At 43.8% G+C, this 17583-nt stretch overlaps 1 protein-coding gene across 2 annotated transcripts in view; it reads right to left on the reverse strand.

The window, feature by feature from the left end:
• Nucleotides 1-17583, reverse strand: part of KCNQ3 (potassium voltage-gated channel subfamily Q member 3) — a 162198-nt gene that overhangs the window by 19546 nt on the left and 125069 nt on the right. Inside the window, exons 3-9 of one of the 2 annotated variants that reach the window (XM_087931720.1) lie at nt 16845-16971; nt 14415-14587; nt 13186-13338; nt 11764-11874; nt 7586-7681; nt 5601-5695; nt 38-61 (exon numbers count right to left, since the gene is read on the reverse strand). In XM_087931720.1, coding sequence (XP_087787846.1) covers nt 38-61; nt 5601-5695; nt 7586-7681; nt 11764-11874; nt 13186-13338; nt 14415-14587; nt 16845-16971 — 779 coding nt within the window. The remainder of the gene's footprint in view (nt 1-37; nt 62-5600; nt 5696-7585; nt 7682-11763; nt 11875-13185; nt 13339-14414; nt 14588-16844; nt 16972-17583) is intronic. The other variant, XM_087931719.1, reaches the window with a different exon arrangement.

The raw sequence follows: 17583 nt of genomic DNA on the forward strand, positions 1-17583 counted from the left end.
AGAAACGCCAACCACACTGGAGATCTGAAGTACATACCTGGTTCCATCCACTTGTTCTTTCCTTTAGGAAGATTGAAACAGAGAGAAGAAAAGTGAGAGCAAGACAATGGGGGAAAAAGAGAAGTTAAATAGAATATTAAACTTCAAAGAAAATTAGCGTTATTGGTTTCGACACCTAGTGGCTACATTTGCATATCATATTTAACCCAGTTGCAGGATTAAAAATGAGATGTGTTTGAATGATATGTTCCAGTTTGTGTTAATCCAATAGTTTCACTCGATGGGCTGAGATACAATAAAGCGAAACCAGGTTAAAAGTAACCAAACGTTGCAGGATGTACAAATGATGCATGGTTTCATTACGCTTATTGTGCAAAGTCTGCCAATAAGGATTCTACTCATACATTTTTCCTGCTCTATTCTGGGAACTTCTATTCTTATATAGAACTAGCTCTATACCCGTGCTTTGCTACAAAACTATGTGATCGGGCTTAGTTTTGGGGGAGGAAAATAAGGGGGGAAAATTGTGCCTCTGTCTACCAGCATCCATCGGTATTCATCTGGCTAGTGTCCTGTCAGTGTGTGAGAGAGTTGAGGGCTGTTTGGAAATTCAAATATGCAAAGTGAAACGGTATTTGCTGTGTGAGCAAGAGGAAGGCAGCAATGACCCTGGGCATGGCTTAGCTCAAGTGTTCTGTTTCACAGCTGCTTGGTGCTGTGAAACTAAAACTGAAACTCCTCTCCTCTGCTTGTGTTTTGCATTTGGAACAGATTTCTTTTCAGCTGGGGAGGGGGAGTAGAACTCCTTAGCATCAGAGCGTGTTAATAATATGATAGGAAATGCTAATGCTCTAATGGTCATTTTGAAAAAATCCTTTCTTAGTGAGCATCTAGAAGCCAAGAGGAACATTATGTGTCAAATTTCAAGTTTGTAGGCTTTACAGTTCTGGAGATGTTGTGATGATGCATGAGTGGTATTTCACTTTAGCTAGCTAGGTAGATAGATAGATAGATAGATAGATAGATAGATAGATAGATAGATAGATAGATAGATAGATAGATAGATAGATAGATAGATAGAGATAGATATAGATGTATATATAGATGTATATATAGATGTCATTTTGATACCGCTCCCTCCTTCAGGCAATTTATGGCTGTGTGCATGGTCCCTGTGTGACTGTTTGAAATTTGTAACGATTCAATGAAAACATAAATCAATCAATCAATCAATCTTATGTTTATTGTCAATGCACTACATGTGTACAATGAAATTGAAAAACCATGGGGATAGGAAAGAGTTTCCCCAGTACTGAGGGAATGTCCTCATATTGGTCATCTTGTTGGGATAGAAGTTCTACTGACATACTTTTATTGTTGCCTTCTATTTGATGAAAGCTCATCATTTACATGATGAAAACTCCTTTATTTCAGAACAAATGGACACCAAAATGTTGCATCTTCTTTTTAAAAGCATCCACAACAGAGCCAAAGATGCTTTTTCCAATTGGTCTTTGCTTTTGCTTGAAGGCATTTCACTTCTCATTCGAGAAGCTTCTTCAGTTCACTTCCTGGATGAGAAGCAAAGTGTCTTCAAGCAAAAACAAAGAAAGTCCGGTTGCCTTTTGAACAAGCATCTTTGGGACAACCATGACCTGGATGACTGACGATTTCCATGGACATCCACAAGAGAGTCCTGCAACAAACGCTGCATTATGGAATCTTTTTGGGAGGCTCCAACCAGCTGAGATGGATTTATTTATTTTATTTATTTTATTTTGTCAATCGCTTACAAGATAATAGGTATAAGTATAAACATAGTTATGAATACATGAGATGGATATGTATAAGAAAAATAAAAAAAACAATAGGATAGGCACGGCGGGCACGATTGGTGCACTTATGCACGCCCCCCACGAGCCTCTTAGGAAAGGGGTGAGATCAATAGTAGACAGTCTAAGGTTAAAGTTTTTGGGGTTTGGGGAAGAAACCACAGAGTCAGGTAGAGTATACCAGACATTGACCACTCTGTTGCTGAAGTCGTGTTTCCTGCAATCAAATTTGGTGCAGTTAAACTTGAGTTTGAAGACACTGATCACACTGTTGCTGAAGGTCATCCTTCCTTTCTTCCTTCCTTCCTTTCTTCCTTCCTTCCTTTCTTCCTTCCTTCCTTCCTTTCTTTATTTATTTATCAAGCAAGTATTAGATAACAGGTATAAGTATAAACATGGTTATGAATACATGAAATGGATATGAATAAAAGGGAGACATTAGGACAGGGACGGTAGGCACGTTGGTGCGCTTATGCACGCCCCCTACAGACCTCTTAGGAAAGGGGTGAGGTCAATAGTAGACAATCTAAGGTTAAAATTTTGGGGGTTTGTGGAAGAAACCACAGAGTCAGGTAGAGTATTCCAGGCATTGACTACTCTGTTGCTGACCACTGATGTATCTGCTGAGGGTTCTTAATATGTTTCCTCCTCCCCCTTATGACCCAAACCCCACCCAGATTTTTGCAGAGGTTTCTCCAATCAGTCAGCATCCCATGGTCGCAAACAGCTAAGACTTACTGATTTCTGTTGCGATTTCTGCTCAGAAGGGTTTGTGCCAAAGCTGTTTGTATGGTTCTTCAATCATATAAACCCACAATCCTGCCATCATTGGTGTTTGGGTTACATAAGGATCCTCCCAAAAATGCTTTTTCAAAAGGCAACTGGGTGTTCCGGTTTTACTCGGAAGACACTTCGCTTAACATCCGAGAAGCTTCTGAAGCTCTGACTGGATGGTGAGGAATAGAAGGATTTATACTCCTTACAGACAGCTGGTCATTTGCATTGTTTTCATCAACTTCATCACTTCATCAACTCGATGGCACAACATAGGAGAACAAACCCATCGGGGTAAGATTCAGCAGTCCATCTGCATTTAGAAAATGAAGGCTATTCTTTTGAAGACAGCCAAGTCCACGTTTTGGACAGAGAGGATCGCTGGTGTGAGAGATGGCTCAAAGAGGCCATCTATGTCAAAACTGAACAGCCATCACTCAACAGAGGAGGAGGGATATGACATTATCTATCTCCAGTCTACAGCAGAGTCCTTTCAACAGCTACAACAAGGCTCCACACCCATTTGCACTAATCAGGTGACCCTGAGGACAGAGATAAACCTCCAGGTAGCCTCAACTACTCTTTAAAATACCAACTATCTGCAAGGAGTATAAATCCTTCCATTCCCCACCATTCAGTCAAAGCTGAATTAACAGAGGGATACAATCAAGATCAAGGGAGGCACCAATACCACTCTATAAAGCCTTAGAAAGACCACACCTAGAGTACTGCATCCAGTTTTGGTCACCACACTATAAAAAAGATGTTGAGATTCTAGAAAAAGTACAGAGAAGAACAACCAGGATGATTAGAGGACTGGAGACTAAAACATATGAAGAACAGTTGCAGGAACTGGGCATGTCTAGTCTAGTGAAGAGAAGGACCAGGGGAGACATGATAGCAGTCTTCCAATATTTGAGGGGCTGCCACAGAGAGGAAGGGGTCAAGCTATTTTCCATGGCACCTGAAGGCCAGACAAAGAATAATGGATGGAAACTGATCAAGGAAAGATTTAGCCTGGAAATGAGGAGAAACTTTCTGACAGTGAGAGCAATCAACCCATGGAACAGCTTGCCCTCGGCAGTTGTGTGAGCTTCATCGCAGGAAGCTTTCGAGAAGAGATTGGACTGCCATTTGTCAGAGATAGTGTAGGGTCTCCTACTTGGATGGCGGGGGGGTGGACTAGATCAGTAGTCGCCAATCGGTGGGCCCTGAGAAAATTTTGGTGGACCACAGAGAAATCTCACCCCCAGAGCACCCCCCACAAAGCAATTAATCCAGCTATGCAGAAACACAAGTGTTTCATCCCCCATATGGCCCGTGGGAACCGTCCCCACCCACTCACTCCTTACCCAGTAAACTTGCCTGCTAAATTGCTATTTTTCCTTTTTCCGACCATCATCTGTTCTGCTGTGCTGGGAGATTTAGATTAGCTAGGAAGCAGAAAATTGTTGGATTTCTTGCTTTCTAGCTAACCTTTAGATCTTCAGCTCAGCACAGTTGAACCTCCCATAGGACTGAAGGTTTACTTGCAAGCAAATTCAGTGCAGACTCACAGCAAGCAAATTTGAGAGACTGAGCTAGCCGATGGCAGATAGATAGATCACTGAATGATTCTGTGAGCAACTCAATCTGCTTGCTTTGCCTGATTTTGGGCAAAAGTTGCTCTTTTTTATATAAAAAATTCATTATTTACATGCATGGTGTGTTGTGAGTTAATTTTGTGAGTTTGCTTGCTAGCAAATTTTATGAGTTTGCTTGCAAGCAAATTTTACTGAGCTAGAAAATGGCAAATAGATCTCTGAATGAATCTGTGATTCTGTGAGCAACTCAGTCTACCTGCTTTGCCTGATTTTGGGTAAAAATTGCTCTTTTTTATAAAAAAATCAATATTGATATAAATATTTATAATATTTACATAAAAGCCATGCCCAGCCAGTCACATGATCACCAAGCCACACCCACAAATTAGACCACGCCCACAGAAACGGTTAGTGGTCCTTGGGATTTAAAATTATGAGTTTGGTGGTCCCTGAGGTCCGAAAGGTTGACGACCCCTGGACTAGAGGACCTGCAAGTTCCCTTCCAACTCTGATTATCTGTTATCTGTCATCTGTTATCTGTTCTTGGATGAGAAGCAAAATGTCTTCCAAGAAAAACCAGAAAGTCCAGTTACTTCTTGAAAAAGCACCTTTGGGACAACCATGACCTGGATGACTGAGAATCTCCATAGACATATAAACAGGGGTGGGATTCAAATTTTTTAACAACTGGTTCTGTGGGAGTGGCTAAGTTGGTAGGCATGGCTTGGTGGTCATGTGACTGGCTGGGTGTGGCCAATTCAATATCACTCACATCGAGGCATGCATCTCCTCGCCTGGCCTCATGAGGATGCTGCAACAGTCGTAAGTGTGAAAAATGGTCATAAGTCACTTTTTTCAGTGCCATTGTAACTTTGAGTGGTCACTCCACACAAGCAAAGTACCAGGAAAGGAGGAATAAAAACTCCAGAGAAGTTCCTGAGACTGGAAGTCCAGTCCTGCCAAGAATGTAATAAGAGTTAATGGAGAGGCAGTTTCTGTAAGCAACACCAGAATGTTTCCTTCCTGCCTTCCTTACAGGATTAGGCCAGTAATTTCTTCTAACAACCGGTTCTCCGAACTGCTTAGAATGTTAACAACCGGTTTTAGCAAATAGGTGCAAACCAGTAGAATCCCACCCCTGCATATAAAGAACCTGTTCACTATTAAAATATAAAATATCTTCCCAATCGAGGTCCTTTAAACATGCTAGACCTGCTAGACCCATAACCCTCAGGTAGCAAGAAGCCACTGAAGGAGGGGTCTCCCGGTGATAACAACATTCTTCCCCTACTTTTCCATTACAAAGCTGGTCCTTTCACATTTCCTCCTTTCCAGTTTGGCTTAGACGATCCTTCAAAGAAATTTAAATTGAGACACTGGACCAAAAAATGTCCCAATGTACAGAACTTACCTGAAATATGGGAATGATACCACAGTCTCGTAAAACCTCCACGTGGCAACAAGATCTATCCTATTAGGATTAGTAGCGTAGTACCTCCAGGCAGCCTAGGAAACGCAAGAGAACTATGAGAAACGCAGGTTCTTGTACGTGTATGTCTAATAAACAAATGTTATGTGGAAAATTATCTTATAGATTATCTAAGTAAAGGTAAAGTTTCCCCTCACACATACGTGCTAGTCATTTCTGGCTCTAGGGGGCAGTGCTCATCTCCATTACAAAGCAAAAGAGCCAGCGTTGTCCGAAGACGTCTCCGTGGTCATGTGGCCGAAGGCGCACAGAACACTGTTACCTTCCCACCAAAGTGGTCCCTATTTTTCTACTTGCATTTTTTACGTGCTTTCGAACTGCTAGGTTGGCAGAAGCTGGGACAAGTAACAGGAGCTCAGTCCATTACACAGCACTAGGGATTCGAACCACCGATCTGCCGACCTTTCTGATCGACAAGCTCAGTATTAAGTATTAATCAAATTAAATATATTGAGCAATGCAAGAGACAAAATCTGGTTTGTTACTGATTCTTCATTCCTACACTCACCCCACATGCCTGGCCTGGCCACCAGGCTGCTTCTTTCTGCTTCTTTCTTCTGCTTTTGGCTGCATGCAAGGAAAGCAGCAGAAGTCTCTCTTTCTCTCCCCCAAACTCTGCCAGAAATGAGTCTTTGGGACCCTGCAAGGGATCCTGTTCCAAGAGGCTGCCCCAGCGTGAGAAGTCTCACAAAGACTCATTTCTAGTGGAGTTTGGGGGATAGAAAGAAAGACTTCTGCTGCTTCTGTTGCTTTCCTTGCATGAAGCCAAAAGTCTCTCCCCACCCCTTCGAGAACAGAGCTGGAGATGGTATCCTGCGATCCCAAATAAAGAATGATCAATCGGTAGGAAAACGGGGTGGGGAATTTTCCTGCAGACTTTTTGGGGGATTTTCCCAGGGTCTGTGGTCCACAGGATTTAAAATTATGAGTTTGGTGGTCCCTGATGTCCAAAAGGTTGGTGATCCCTGGTCTAGAGGACATGACGTTTTTGCAGAAAGTAGCATGTAAAGGAAGATCTGAAATGCATACAACTCCAACTGTGATGTCCAAGCCAAGAGAACTGAGATCAGTCAGCCCCTATGTGTAGGAGAAGAGCAGTCAGAGCCTGGATGGGTGGAGTCAAGCAAGTCATCAGACTAGAATCCTTATGTTCCCACTGACAGTCTAGGTCCAATCTCTCTGGAATTCCATTGACTCTTATCTACTACCAATTTAGGGAGATTAATGTCAGGCACAAAGAATCAGGACCACACACAGAGTTCCAGTGAAGATCAGTAGTGAAATGCTACCGGTTCGGCCCAGTTCAAGTGAACTGGTGGCGGGTTCAGCCAACTGGTGGTTAAAAAAAGCTCTGATGATCAGCTGAGAGGAGAAAGAAGGAGAAAAGCCAGGATCAGCCATCCCACCTGCCCCTTCACTTTTGTGTTCTTTATCCTCTCAGCTGATTGGTGTGGCAGGACCTCAGCTGATGTTTGACAAGCTGCGCACATGTGCGCATGCATGAAGTACGCTATCACCCAACCGGTAGAGAAACTGGTAGAATCCCACCACTAGTTAAGATGATTTATTGTTCATGCCAAGAATCTAGCCAACTAACAGCACTAAATTGAAGCTAGATAAGAGTCAACAGAATTCAAGTGGGGTTGGACTTATACTGTTTGAACGTCAAAGACTTTAGGCTGATGACTTACTTAACTCCCTCTCCAGCCACTGCCTGCTCTTCTCCAGAAGTCTCCATATTTGGCAACGTTAAGACTTTAAGCCAGCTGAGGAATTCTGGGAGTTGAAGTCCACTAGTCTTAAAGCTGCCAAGTTTGGAGACCCCCTATCCTACATTATGGCTTTCAAAGGCCCGGTTGTTATGCACGCTTCCAACCCCGTGTCACGGAAAAGCAGGATGTGCAAACCTGTATGAGTTCAGCTGCCGGTTTCCTTCTTTTTTCAAAGTGCTTTTGGCGATGTTGTTCCTGGACTTTTAGGGCCAGTCCTGAACCCAAAATGCCCTGTAAGTCAAGACGAACAAATCAATGCTTGAAATATTTCTTCGTGAAAAATGTAGGATGCAATAAAAAAAATTGGTGACCACATAACAAGGAGTTAGAATCTGTACTTTCTCGTAATTTTTCAGGGCAGCAGAAGCTGAATGCGATCCAATGAAGCCTGGAGGAAATGAGATATGAGACTAGGAATGCTCATAAAAATTATAGCAAGAAGAATATAAGACACATGGGACACTTTATCACCATCTGCTGTTGTTGGTGCTTCCACAGTCAAGAATGCCAATTTCTTCCCTCTGTTCTGCCTACCATTTCTTGGGACTAACAAGTAACTCTTCGATTCAATATTCCAAGCAGGCCTCACACTCACCAAGTTTGGATCATACTTAACAGGTCACCCTTGCTTTCCTGTGGTTAGGATTTCTAATTCCTCCTGTCTATTACCCATATCCTGTACAAGGATATACAGGTTCCACTTATATTATGACTGTAATGGCGCTTGCATATTATGCTTGCAAGTTATAACAGTGGTAAAACAATTTTGCTGGGTTTTTGCAGCAGTCATTATGCGAGCATGATGGTTCTAAGTGCAAACTCCTGGTTCGTTATAGGTAGTGCTTCGACTTACGACCACAACTGAGCCACAAATTTTGGCTGCTAAGCAAGACAGTTGCTAAGTGAGTTTTGACCCATTTCATGTCTTTTCCTAAACAATTGTTTAAGTAAATTACTGCACTTGTTAAATTTATTTATGTGTCCTTCAGTGTGATGGGGAGAATTTCCTTTTATTTATTTATTTATTTATTTTGAAAGAGAAGCAAATTTCACTGGCGTTCTCATTAAGGTAGAGGGCATTCTGGAACTTATTTGTAACAGATTAACAGAGTTGGAAGGGACCCTGTAGGCAAGGTTGGGATACTACCAGTTCAGCCTGTTTCAGGAAAACTTGTATCTCTGAGGATCACCTGGGAGCGAACCAGTTCAGTTTGCTCCAACGATCAGCTGTTGGGCCCACCCACCTGCCCGGGCTCTGGGCTGTGCTTTATATCCTGTTTTTCAAGTTCAGCTGATTCGCGCGGCACAGCAGATTGCCGCTCGTCAGTTGTTTAACACACAGTCATTGCTGGAGAAGGTCAGTAGCAAATACTCTGTGCACACGCAAAGTGCACACTCATCAAACTGGTTGTTACACCGGTTGAATGGCACCCCTGCTTGTGGGTCATCTAATCCAACCCCCCATCCAAGCAGGAGACCCTACACCATTTCTGACAGATGGCTGTCCAATCTCTTCTCGAAAGCTTCCTGTGATGGCGCTCCCACAACTTCCGAGGGCAACTTCTATTCCATGGGTGGATTGTTCTCACTGTCAGAAAGTTTCTCCTTATTTCCAAGTTAAATCTCTCTTTGATCAGTTTCCATCCTTATCTGGCCTACAGGTGCTTTAGAAAATAGTCTGAGCCCTTCCTTTCTGTAGCAGCCCCTCAAATATTTATCTTCTGTCTCGCCTGGTCCTTCTCTTCACTAGACTAGCCATGCCCAGTTCCTGCAACCGATCATCATATGTTTTAGCCTCCAGTCCCCCAATTTGGCTTCAATGTGACCATAGAATATGGTGTTTGTTTACTGCTTCATTGCACAATTTTATCAGCATTCTGCCATTTCTCTGACTTCCCATTAAATCTCATAGGATGATGCGAGTTAAAACCCTATCTTGACTGAATAGAATAGAGCTGGAAGAGACCTTGGAGGTCTTCTAGTCCAGCCCCCTGCTCAACCAGGAGATCTTATACCATTTCAGACAAGTGGCTGTCCAGTCTCTTCTTAAAATCTTCCAGTTCTGTTATACAGGTAGTCCTCGACTTACAACAGTTCATTTAATAACCGTTCAAAGTTACAACGGCACTGGAAAAAACGTGACTTTTTCAAAGTTACGACTTTAGAAGCCTCCCATTATCAAAATTCAGGCGCTTGGCAACTGGTTCGTACTTACGACCGTTGCTATGCGTCCCAAGTTCACATGATCCCCTTTTGCAACCTTCCAACAAACAAAGCCAATGGGGAAGCCAGATTCCTAACTCATCCACTGCAGAGATTCATTGAACAGCTGTGGCAAGACAGGTTGTAAAATGAGGCAAAACTCACTTAATAACAGAGATTATTGTTGCTGGTAGGAAAAACAGGATATAAATGAAGCAAAAAAAATGAATTGATTGTTAATTTTTTAAATGGCAGCTAGATTAGTGATGGCCTCTATAGAACTGCTGATCCAGTTCTACAGAGGAATTATTGAGTCTGTTATCTGCATCTCTATAACTGTCTGGCTTGGTCCTGCAACCCAACAAGACAGACAAAGACTTCGGAGAGTAATTGGAACTGCAGAAAAAACAATTGCTACCAACCTGCCTTCAATCGAGGACCTGTACACTGCACAAGTCAAAAAGAGGGCTGTGAAAATATTTACAGGCCCCTCACGTTCCGGACATAAACTGTTTCAACTCCTTCCCTCAAAACGATGCTATAGAGCACTGCACACCAGAACAACTAGACACAAGGTCAGTTTTTTCCCGAACGCCATCACTCTGCTAAACAAATAATTTCCTCAACACTGTCCAACTATTTACTAAGTCTGCATTACTATTACTGTTAATCCTCTCATCACTCTTTATCACCCATCCCCTCCCACTTGTGACTGTATGACTGCAACTTTGTTGCTTGTATCCTTATAATTTATATTGGCTGTTTCCTAGTATGATTTGATTGCTTATTGTACCCTATGACTATTATTAAGTGTTGTACCTGATGATTCTTGACTCTTGACAAATGCATCTTTTCTTTTATGTATACTGATTGCATTTGCACCAAGACAAATTCCTTGTGGGTCCAATCACACTTGGCCAATGAAGAATTCTATTCTAAATATTGGGGGCGAAATTGGGATATTCCAAGAAATGAGGGGTATTATGAAATTTGGAGTAAGGCAACAAATGATAAATTAACAACAGAAATTAAATTTAAAAAAGGATGATTAAAGCAAACGATTATAATGTAATATGGGGGGATTTTATAAAACCAGTGTGGGTGGAAGGCAAAAGGGAAAAAAACGTACTCAAGAATATAGGTTGTTTTGGAGGAGATAAGGTCACAATTGGAATATATTGTATATCTGTTAATTATTATAGAATAAGAAATATAAGTGGGAAAAAGGTCTCGGGTTGGGGGAATGCACTGTAATATTTATATATTTTTTTCTTTTTCTCTTTATTTGTATTTAGATGTATATGTTTGTGGTTTTTGTATTCAAAATAAAAATTATTAACAATAAAAGAAGCAACGGAGATTGGGGCTCGATTGTGATCGTAAGTCAAGGACTATCTCCATTGAAAAGTTTGAGCAGCTAGTATGGCACCAAAGCAATGGAGAAATACATCACGGAAGCCAGCAATGCCTTTACTACCTCCAACATTAAAAGAAAAAAAATCAAGAAGAAATTCTCAAGCATACAGAAACGGATGCCCTTTATATTTGCAGAGGAAGAAACTTTCTGGAATTGCAAGAAAGATTTCAGGGCAGAACCAGTGGTGGGATTCTACTGGTTCAGCCTGGTTTGAGCAAACCAGTAATAAAAAAAAAACGCTACCGGTTTCGCCAAACCGGTCTTTCTGACGATCAGCTGTGCCACGCGATTTAGATTAGCTAGAAAGCAGGAAATCATCGGATGTCTTGCTTTCTAGCTAATCTAAATCGCACGGCACAGCTGATCCTCCCTCGCTATTGTACTTCCCTCACCAGGAGGTTTCCCTCGAGGCCCAGTAGGCAAAAAATGGGGTGCAAGGAGGGGTGTTGCATGGCCCCCCCCATGCCCCATTTTTGCTCCCAGGAGCCTTCCCTGAGGCCAATAGGCAAAAAATGGGGCGTAGGGGGGGTGCTGCGAAAGGGGGAAAAAACCCACCACATAGCCACGCCCGCCCAGTCACATGATCACCTGGCCACTCCCACCTGGCCACGCCCACGGAATCGGTAGTTTAAAAGTTTGAATCCCACCACCGGGCGGCACCCTTCTCTCTCAGGAGGTCCTTGAGGAAACTTACAGCCGGAAGGGCAAAAAATGAAACTCCGATTAAGGAAAACCCTGCTGCGATCAAGCGCCCTTCCCAGGTTTTGGGTGTCTTGTCCCCGTAGCCGATTGTTGCCAGCGTAATCTGTGGGGAGAAGGTTTGGGACAGTCTGTAAGAAAGACAAAGCAAACGGGCAAGAAGAATGATTCCTTGGCATTTCCAGAGGCCCCCCTTCCACACCCAGACTTCTGCATCTCACCTGACTGGCAAGGCTGAGGAGCTATGCCCTGGAGGGCCCTGGGCACTTACTACTGTCCGTAAGATTTTTCAGTCTGCTGGAATATGGTGCAGAACGGTCATTCCGCAAGTTTTGTTTTCACACAAGACTGTAAAATGTTTTCTCCTTCCTATCTTCTCCTAGTCTCCCTCCATCCCTTCCTCCCTTCTCCCCTTCCATACCTCCATCCACCCCTACTCTTTCCTTCCTTCCTTCCTTCCTTCCTTCCTTCCTTCCTTCCTTCCTTCCTTCCTTCCTTCCTTCCTTCCTTCCTTCCTCCCTTCCTTCCTTCCTTCCTTCCTTCCTTCCCTTCTTTCTCCTTCCCTCCTGCCTTTCCTCCCTCCCTCCTCCCCATCTATCCATCCATTCATCCCCTACTCCTTCCTTCCTTCCCCTACTTGTCTTCCTTCTCTTACCCACTCTCCCATCGATCTCCTTCCTTCCCCCCACCCATCTCCCTTCCTTCTCGAACCCCTCCCTCCCTCCCATCCTTCCTTCTTTCCTTCCTTCTTCCCTTCCTTCCCCACCCATCTCCGTTCCTTCTCTTTCCCCTCCATCCCATCCTTCTCCTTCCTTCCTTCTTTCCTTCCTTCTTCCCTTCCTTTCCACACCCATCTCCCTTCCTTATTTTACCCCTCCCACCCATCCATCTTCTTCTTTCTTCTTTTTCTTTCTTTCTTTTCTTTCCTTCCTTCCTTCCTTCTTTCTTTCCTTTCCTTCTTTCTTTCTTCCTTCCTTCCTTCCTTCCTTCCTTCCTTCCTTCCTTCCTTCCTTCCTTCTTCCCCCACCCATCTCCATTCCTTCTCTAACCCTCCCTCCCTCCCATCCATCTCCTTCCTCCTTTCCTTTCCTTTCCTTTCCTTTCCTTTCCTTTCCTTTCTTTTCCTTCCTCTTACCTGTAACCAATACTACCCAACGACTGCATCTACAGGAATTTCGGTTGCAAAATTCACTCATTACTTGGGTATCCACTCTAAGTCAAATCATAAAACACACAGACCCGCCTGCATCAGCACTAACACTACCCAGGCCTAGCAGACTGTACAACTAGGACTAACTGACCTGGGTCAGCAATGCAGTTATGAACACAGCCCACGCAAGTCCCTAAAGTAGAAAAATCCTGCAATGACCAGACCAACGATCTGAAAGAGATCGGCTGGATCACCGTTGATACTGACCAGTCCCCACCAGAGGGCGTCAGCATAGGTCCCAAACTCTTTGGTCTCCTTTCCATCCTCATCTTTTTTAAGCACGTCCTTCTCCACCAGGTAAACCAGGAACGAGGAGAGAATAAGGGTTAAGAATCCAATGTACCAGGCAGTGATGAGCTCCTAAGAGAGAACAGATTGCCATAAGGAAAAGGAAAACACTCAACCGAACCATGAGAGTCCTAATTTAGGCAAATTAAAGTAAGTTGATGAAGATTCTCAGCCATCCAGGTAGAGTTTTTTGGAAGTGGAGTCATGGCGACTGGTCTTCTTTTCCGTTTTTTGTTTTTGTTTGAAGTGTTATGCTGATTATCCAAGTAGTTTCTTCAGTCACTCTGAAAAAGCTGCTTGGATAAGCAATGAAACATTCAATCTAATTAAATTAATTTACCCTGACCCCCCTCAAGGTTGTCCCAAGAGGTTGTGTTGCTTTGGGCAAGAATCTCAAAAAGTCCTCCTCTTTCTTCACGAGTCTACCTTCTCACCCACATCGTTGCTAGCTGTTTCGCATTCTCTTTGGCACGACAAGAGATTATCTTCAGTGATTACCACGGATAAGAAATAGAAGCAATTAATGTTCCTGCTCAGAACTATCCCTGACGTCTAAACAGACATGAAAGGTTAGCAAATGAGAATGCTGACGTGTAAAGATCAACATGAAGTAGATCCAAAAGTTTATTGTCAGGAGATGCTCTTTTGATGTGTGGATCCATTCTTATACCAGCCCTTTAGCAATGACCCCCCCAAACTACTATGAACATTCAACCTGGTACTTTTGTGGACAATTTATCCCTCACAGCTGCATTGCTTTCATTCTATTTTTCTTTCCCCATCTCCTTCTAGCACTGATGATGTTGGGTAATGAAATGTCTGCAAGAAAACAAGCAAGTTCACAGAGGACTCCGCAGTTCAACCCTGAGCTACCAATCACCTTCTTTTATCAATCCCATAATCCCTTGAGGGATGGAGTCTGGGCAACCGGATGGAGCTGTGTAATGGCCGGATGTCCTTCCCTGTCGCCAATGTGGAGTTTTGTTCAGCAGATATATTCTCAGTGCGCCCAGAGAAAGAAATATCAGCCTCTACCTAGGATCGAACTCACAGCCTCCTGGTTGTGAGGTGAAAGCCCCACCTCTAGGTCACTGCGCCACTCCAACCCTGAGCTACCAATATTCTTCTCCTATCTCTTCCCTTCTTACTTTGCTGTGTGCACAAATAGCTGATCCCAGAAGCTTCCAGGTGCCACCTCTCCGGTCCATACGCAGCATCCTCAGGATCTGGAGGAAACGGAGACTTCTCAGAGATGTAGCTAGGACATTGCCTTGGTTGCCAACAGCTACCACTGGGACAGAGGCGATCAGTACAAAGATATCTGCGGAGAGAGATAGAGAACAAATCTTGCCCATAGAAAGGATGAAGATCCGAGGACTCATTTGAAAATCTAGATGGTATCCATAGAGAACAATGGCAATGGATTTTCTACAGCTCTTTGTTCTGATCTGGCTCTCAAATGTAACAAACCCTCTGTAGTTAACTAAATGTTTCCTTTATTTGGAGCACCAGCAGCTCTGGCAAAAAGTTCCTGTATCACCACAGGGTCACAAGTCTGTCCAGTAAGGAGATGAATAGTTGTCTGGCACAGCTATTCATCTCTGCCCCCCTGCCTTTTATCCCCAGAGCTAGGGTGGGGCTTTGCTAGAAGCGGTCCCAAGGACCGGCCCATAGATTTCCACTGCTCTCCTCTCCTCTTGTCTTCTGTGCATCCACACATCAGGCACTGGACCCAGCTATTCCTTCTCTTCCTAATCAGCCACCTCCAGACCTGGGATCTGCTGATTCTCTATCTGAGGGCTGATGGATGGCCCAGGTTCTGCCTCTGTTTTTTTTTCTCTCTTTCTGCCAGCTCCATTCCTTCTTCTTCCTCGGAGCTGTCAGGTTGCCTTGATGGCCCTGACTCCCATATCTCCTCCTCATCTGATTCGGCTGGTGGCCAGCAGGGGAATTTAAGAAAACATATGTTTCAGGCTCATATAGTTTCCTTGTTTGCAGCTTTATCTGCATAAGTTGTTTTAGGATGACGATAATATCACCTACACCAGTGGCCCCCAAACTTTGGGGCACCATGGATTGGAGAAAGTTTTTTCCATGGACGGGAAGGGGCCTGGTTTTGCATGCTACTTGCAACCGACAGATGGGAGTTCACTTGTTTTCACAGACCAGTTGCTGGCATATCGTGGACCAGTGGCAGTCCACGGACCAGAGATTGAGTATCCCTGACCTCCATATCTTCTAGACTTTATCAATACAGGTAGTCCTCAATTTATGACAGTTCATTCAAATGTGGGTGCTTGGTTGATAGCTCTGGTTGGATTGGCAGATGGTTTGTCCTGATAACGGGGGAGGGCCGAGAAGGGAGGGGCGGAAATAAACACAAGTGTTTACCATAAGTTTGGGAAGTCTGTCCTTTCACACTACCCAATGGGGTTGTTGTAATCGGGCTAGAGCAGGGGTTGCCAACCTTTTGGACCTTGGGGACCACCAAACTCATAATTTTAAATCCCATGGACCAGAGACTCTGGGAAAATCCCCCCAAAAATCTACAAGAAAATTCCCCACCCTGTTTTCCTACCAATCGATCATTCTTTATTTGGGATCGTAGGATACCGTCTCCAGCTCCGTTCTCAGGGAGAGGGGGGTGGAGGGGAGAGAGACTTTTGGCTTCATGCAAGGAAAGCAGCAGAAGCAGCAAAAGTCTTTCTTTCTCTCCCCCAAACTTCACCAGAAATGAGTCTTTGTGAGCCTTCTCGTGCCGGTACAGCCTCTTGGAGCAGGATGCCTTGCAGGGTCCCAAAGACTCATTTCTGTCAGAGTTTGGGGGAGAGAAAGAAAGACTTCTGCTGCTTTCCTTGCGTGCAGCCAAAAGCAGAAGAAGAAAGAAGCAGAAAGAAGCTTGCCCCGTTGGGCAAGTAGGGCAAGTCCCCCCTCTGCCTTTTCCCCCTGCCCTCACTATCTCGTGTTGTTCGTAATGTAAGTGACGCAAGCCTTGTGTTCCCGCGGGCCATGTGGGTGGCGCAGCCTTGTGTTCCCACGCAGCCTGGATAATTGCTTTGGGAGATTCTTTGGGAGTGACATTTCTCTGCGGACCACCAACATTTTCTCGCAGACTATCAGTAGTCCCCTGGTTGGTGACCCCACTGTGCTAGAAAAGCCCTGATGGATTAGAATGCTACATATAGGTCATTTCTAAAAGTTAGAATGCAAATCAAAATGAGGAAATAATCACTTCTCTCATCAGACCTGGGCTTTTTTCTTTTTAAAGAAAAAATATAATTCATTTATTTTGGGTGGTCCTTGAGTTCCCTCTAGTGGCAACATGGCCATCAAGCATCCAAGCCACAAGTTAACGCTTCTATTTATAGAACCGTCTTTAAAATATGCTGTTTTCGCATGGTTTTCCACCTCAATGCACTTTGTGTTAACTTTTCTAGTTAAGAGTGATGGATGGTGGGGGTTCATTACCATGGCAGAGTCTATTTTGGTGTCTCTGAGCAAAAAAGAAACCTGTAACTGATTTATTTTCCACTCCTGTTCGGAAAAGAAGCCATGATGTTAATGCCTCACGTGCTTACCCAACATACACAGAGGCTTTCTGGCAAATTTCAGCCTCCCGCGCCATCCCTTGTATCGACAACAGCAGCCAGCTGCCCAGATCCTTAAGGCAAATTCTGCTCCGAATATGAAAATGGCAAAAGTTTCCTATCAGAAAGAACAGGGGAGGGTGGAGAAAACTTGCAATAACAAAATTTTGAGAGGAATATATATATAACCGCTCGATAAAACCATTCTTAGGTGCTCAAAAGAAATTATTTGGATCAGGAGCATCTCGCTGGAAGCAGAATGTTTCACAAATGGGTCAATCTAACCCGTGGGCTGGGATTGGTGGGGCCAGTAGTCCCAAAGAAGTATTTATTTATTTGGTTTTTATCCTGCCTTTATTATTGCTTGAATGTACGTGTTAGAAGGTAACAGACATATCCAGTGGTGGGTTTCCAAATTTTTTTTTCCTACCGGTTCTGACAGCATGCATTTTGCACGTGCTGGGCTCAAAGACCACTCTCTGAATCAATGCTGATGAGCTGTGCTGTTTTATTTAGCTCAGCTGAAGCACGGCAATCTGCTCTGCTGTGTGGATCAACTGAGCTATAAAGCAAGGGAGTATAGAAGAGGTAACAGGGGAGACAGGTGGGTGGGGCCAACCAGAGGTGGTATTTGCCGCTTCTCCGAACTACTCAAAATTTCCACAACCGGTACGCCAGAACAGTCTGAACCGGCTGAATACCACGTCTGGACATATCTACTATTACTTCT

The sequence above is a fragment of the Pseudonaja textilis genome, chromosome 3 (assembly GCF_049901715.1).
Source record: "Pseudonaja textilis isolate UNSWEBS1 chromosome 3, rPseTex1.2, whole genome shotgun sequence".
NCBI classification, from domain to species: domain Eukaryota; kingdom Metazoa; phylum Chordata; class Lepidosauria; order Squamata; family Elapidae; genus Pseudonaja; species Pseudonaja textilis.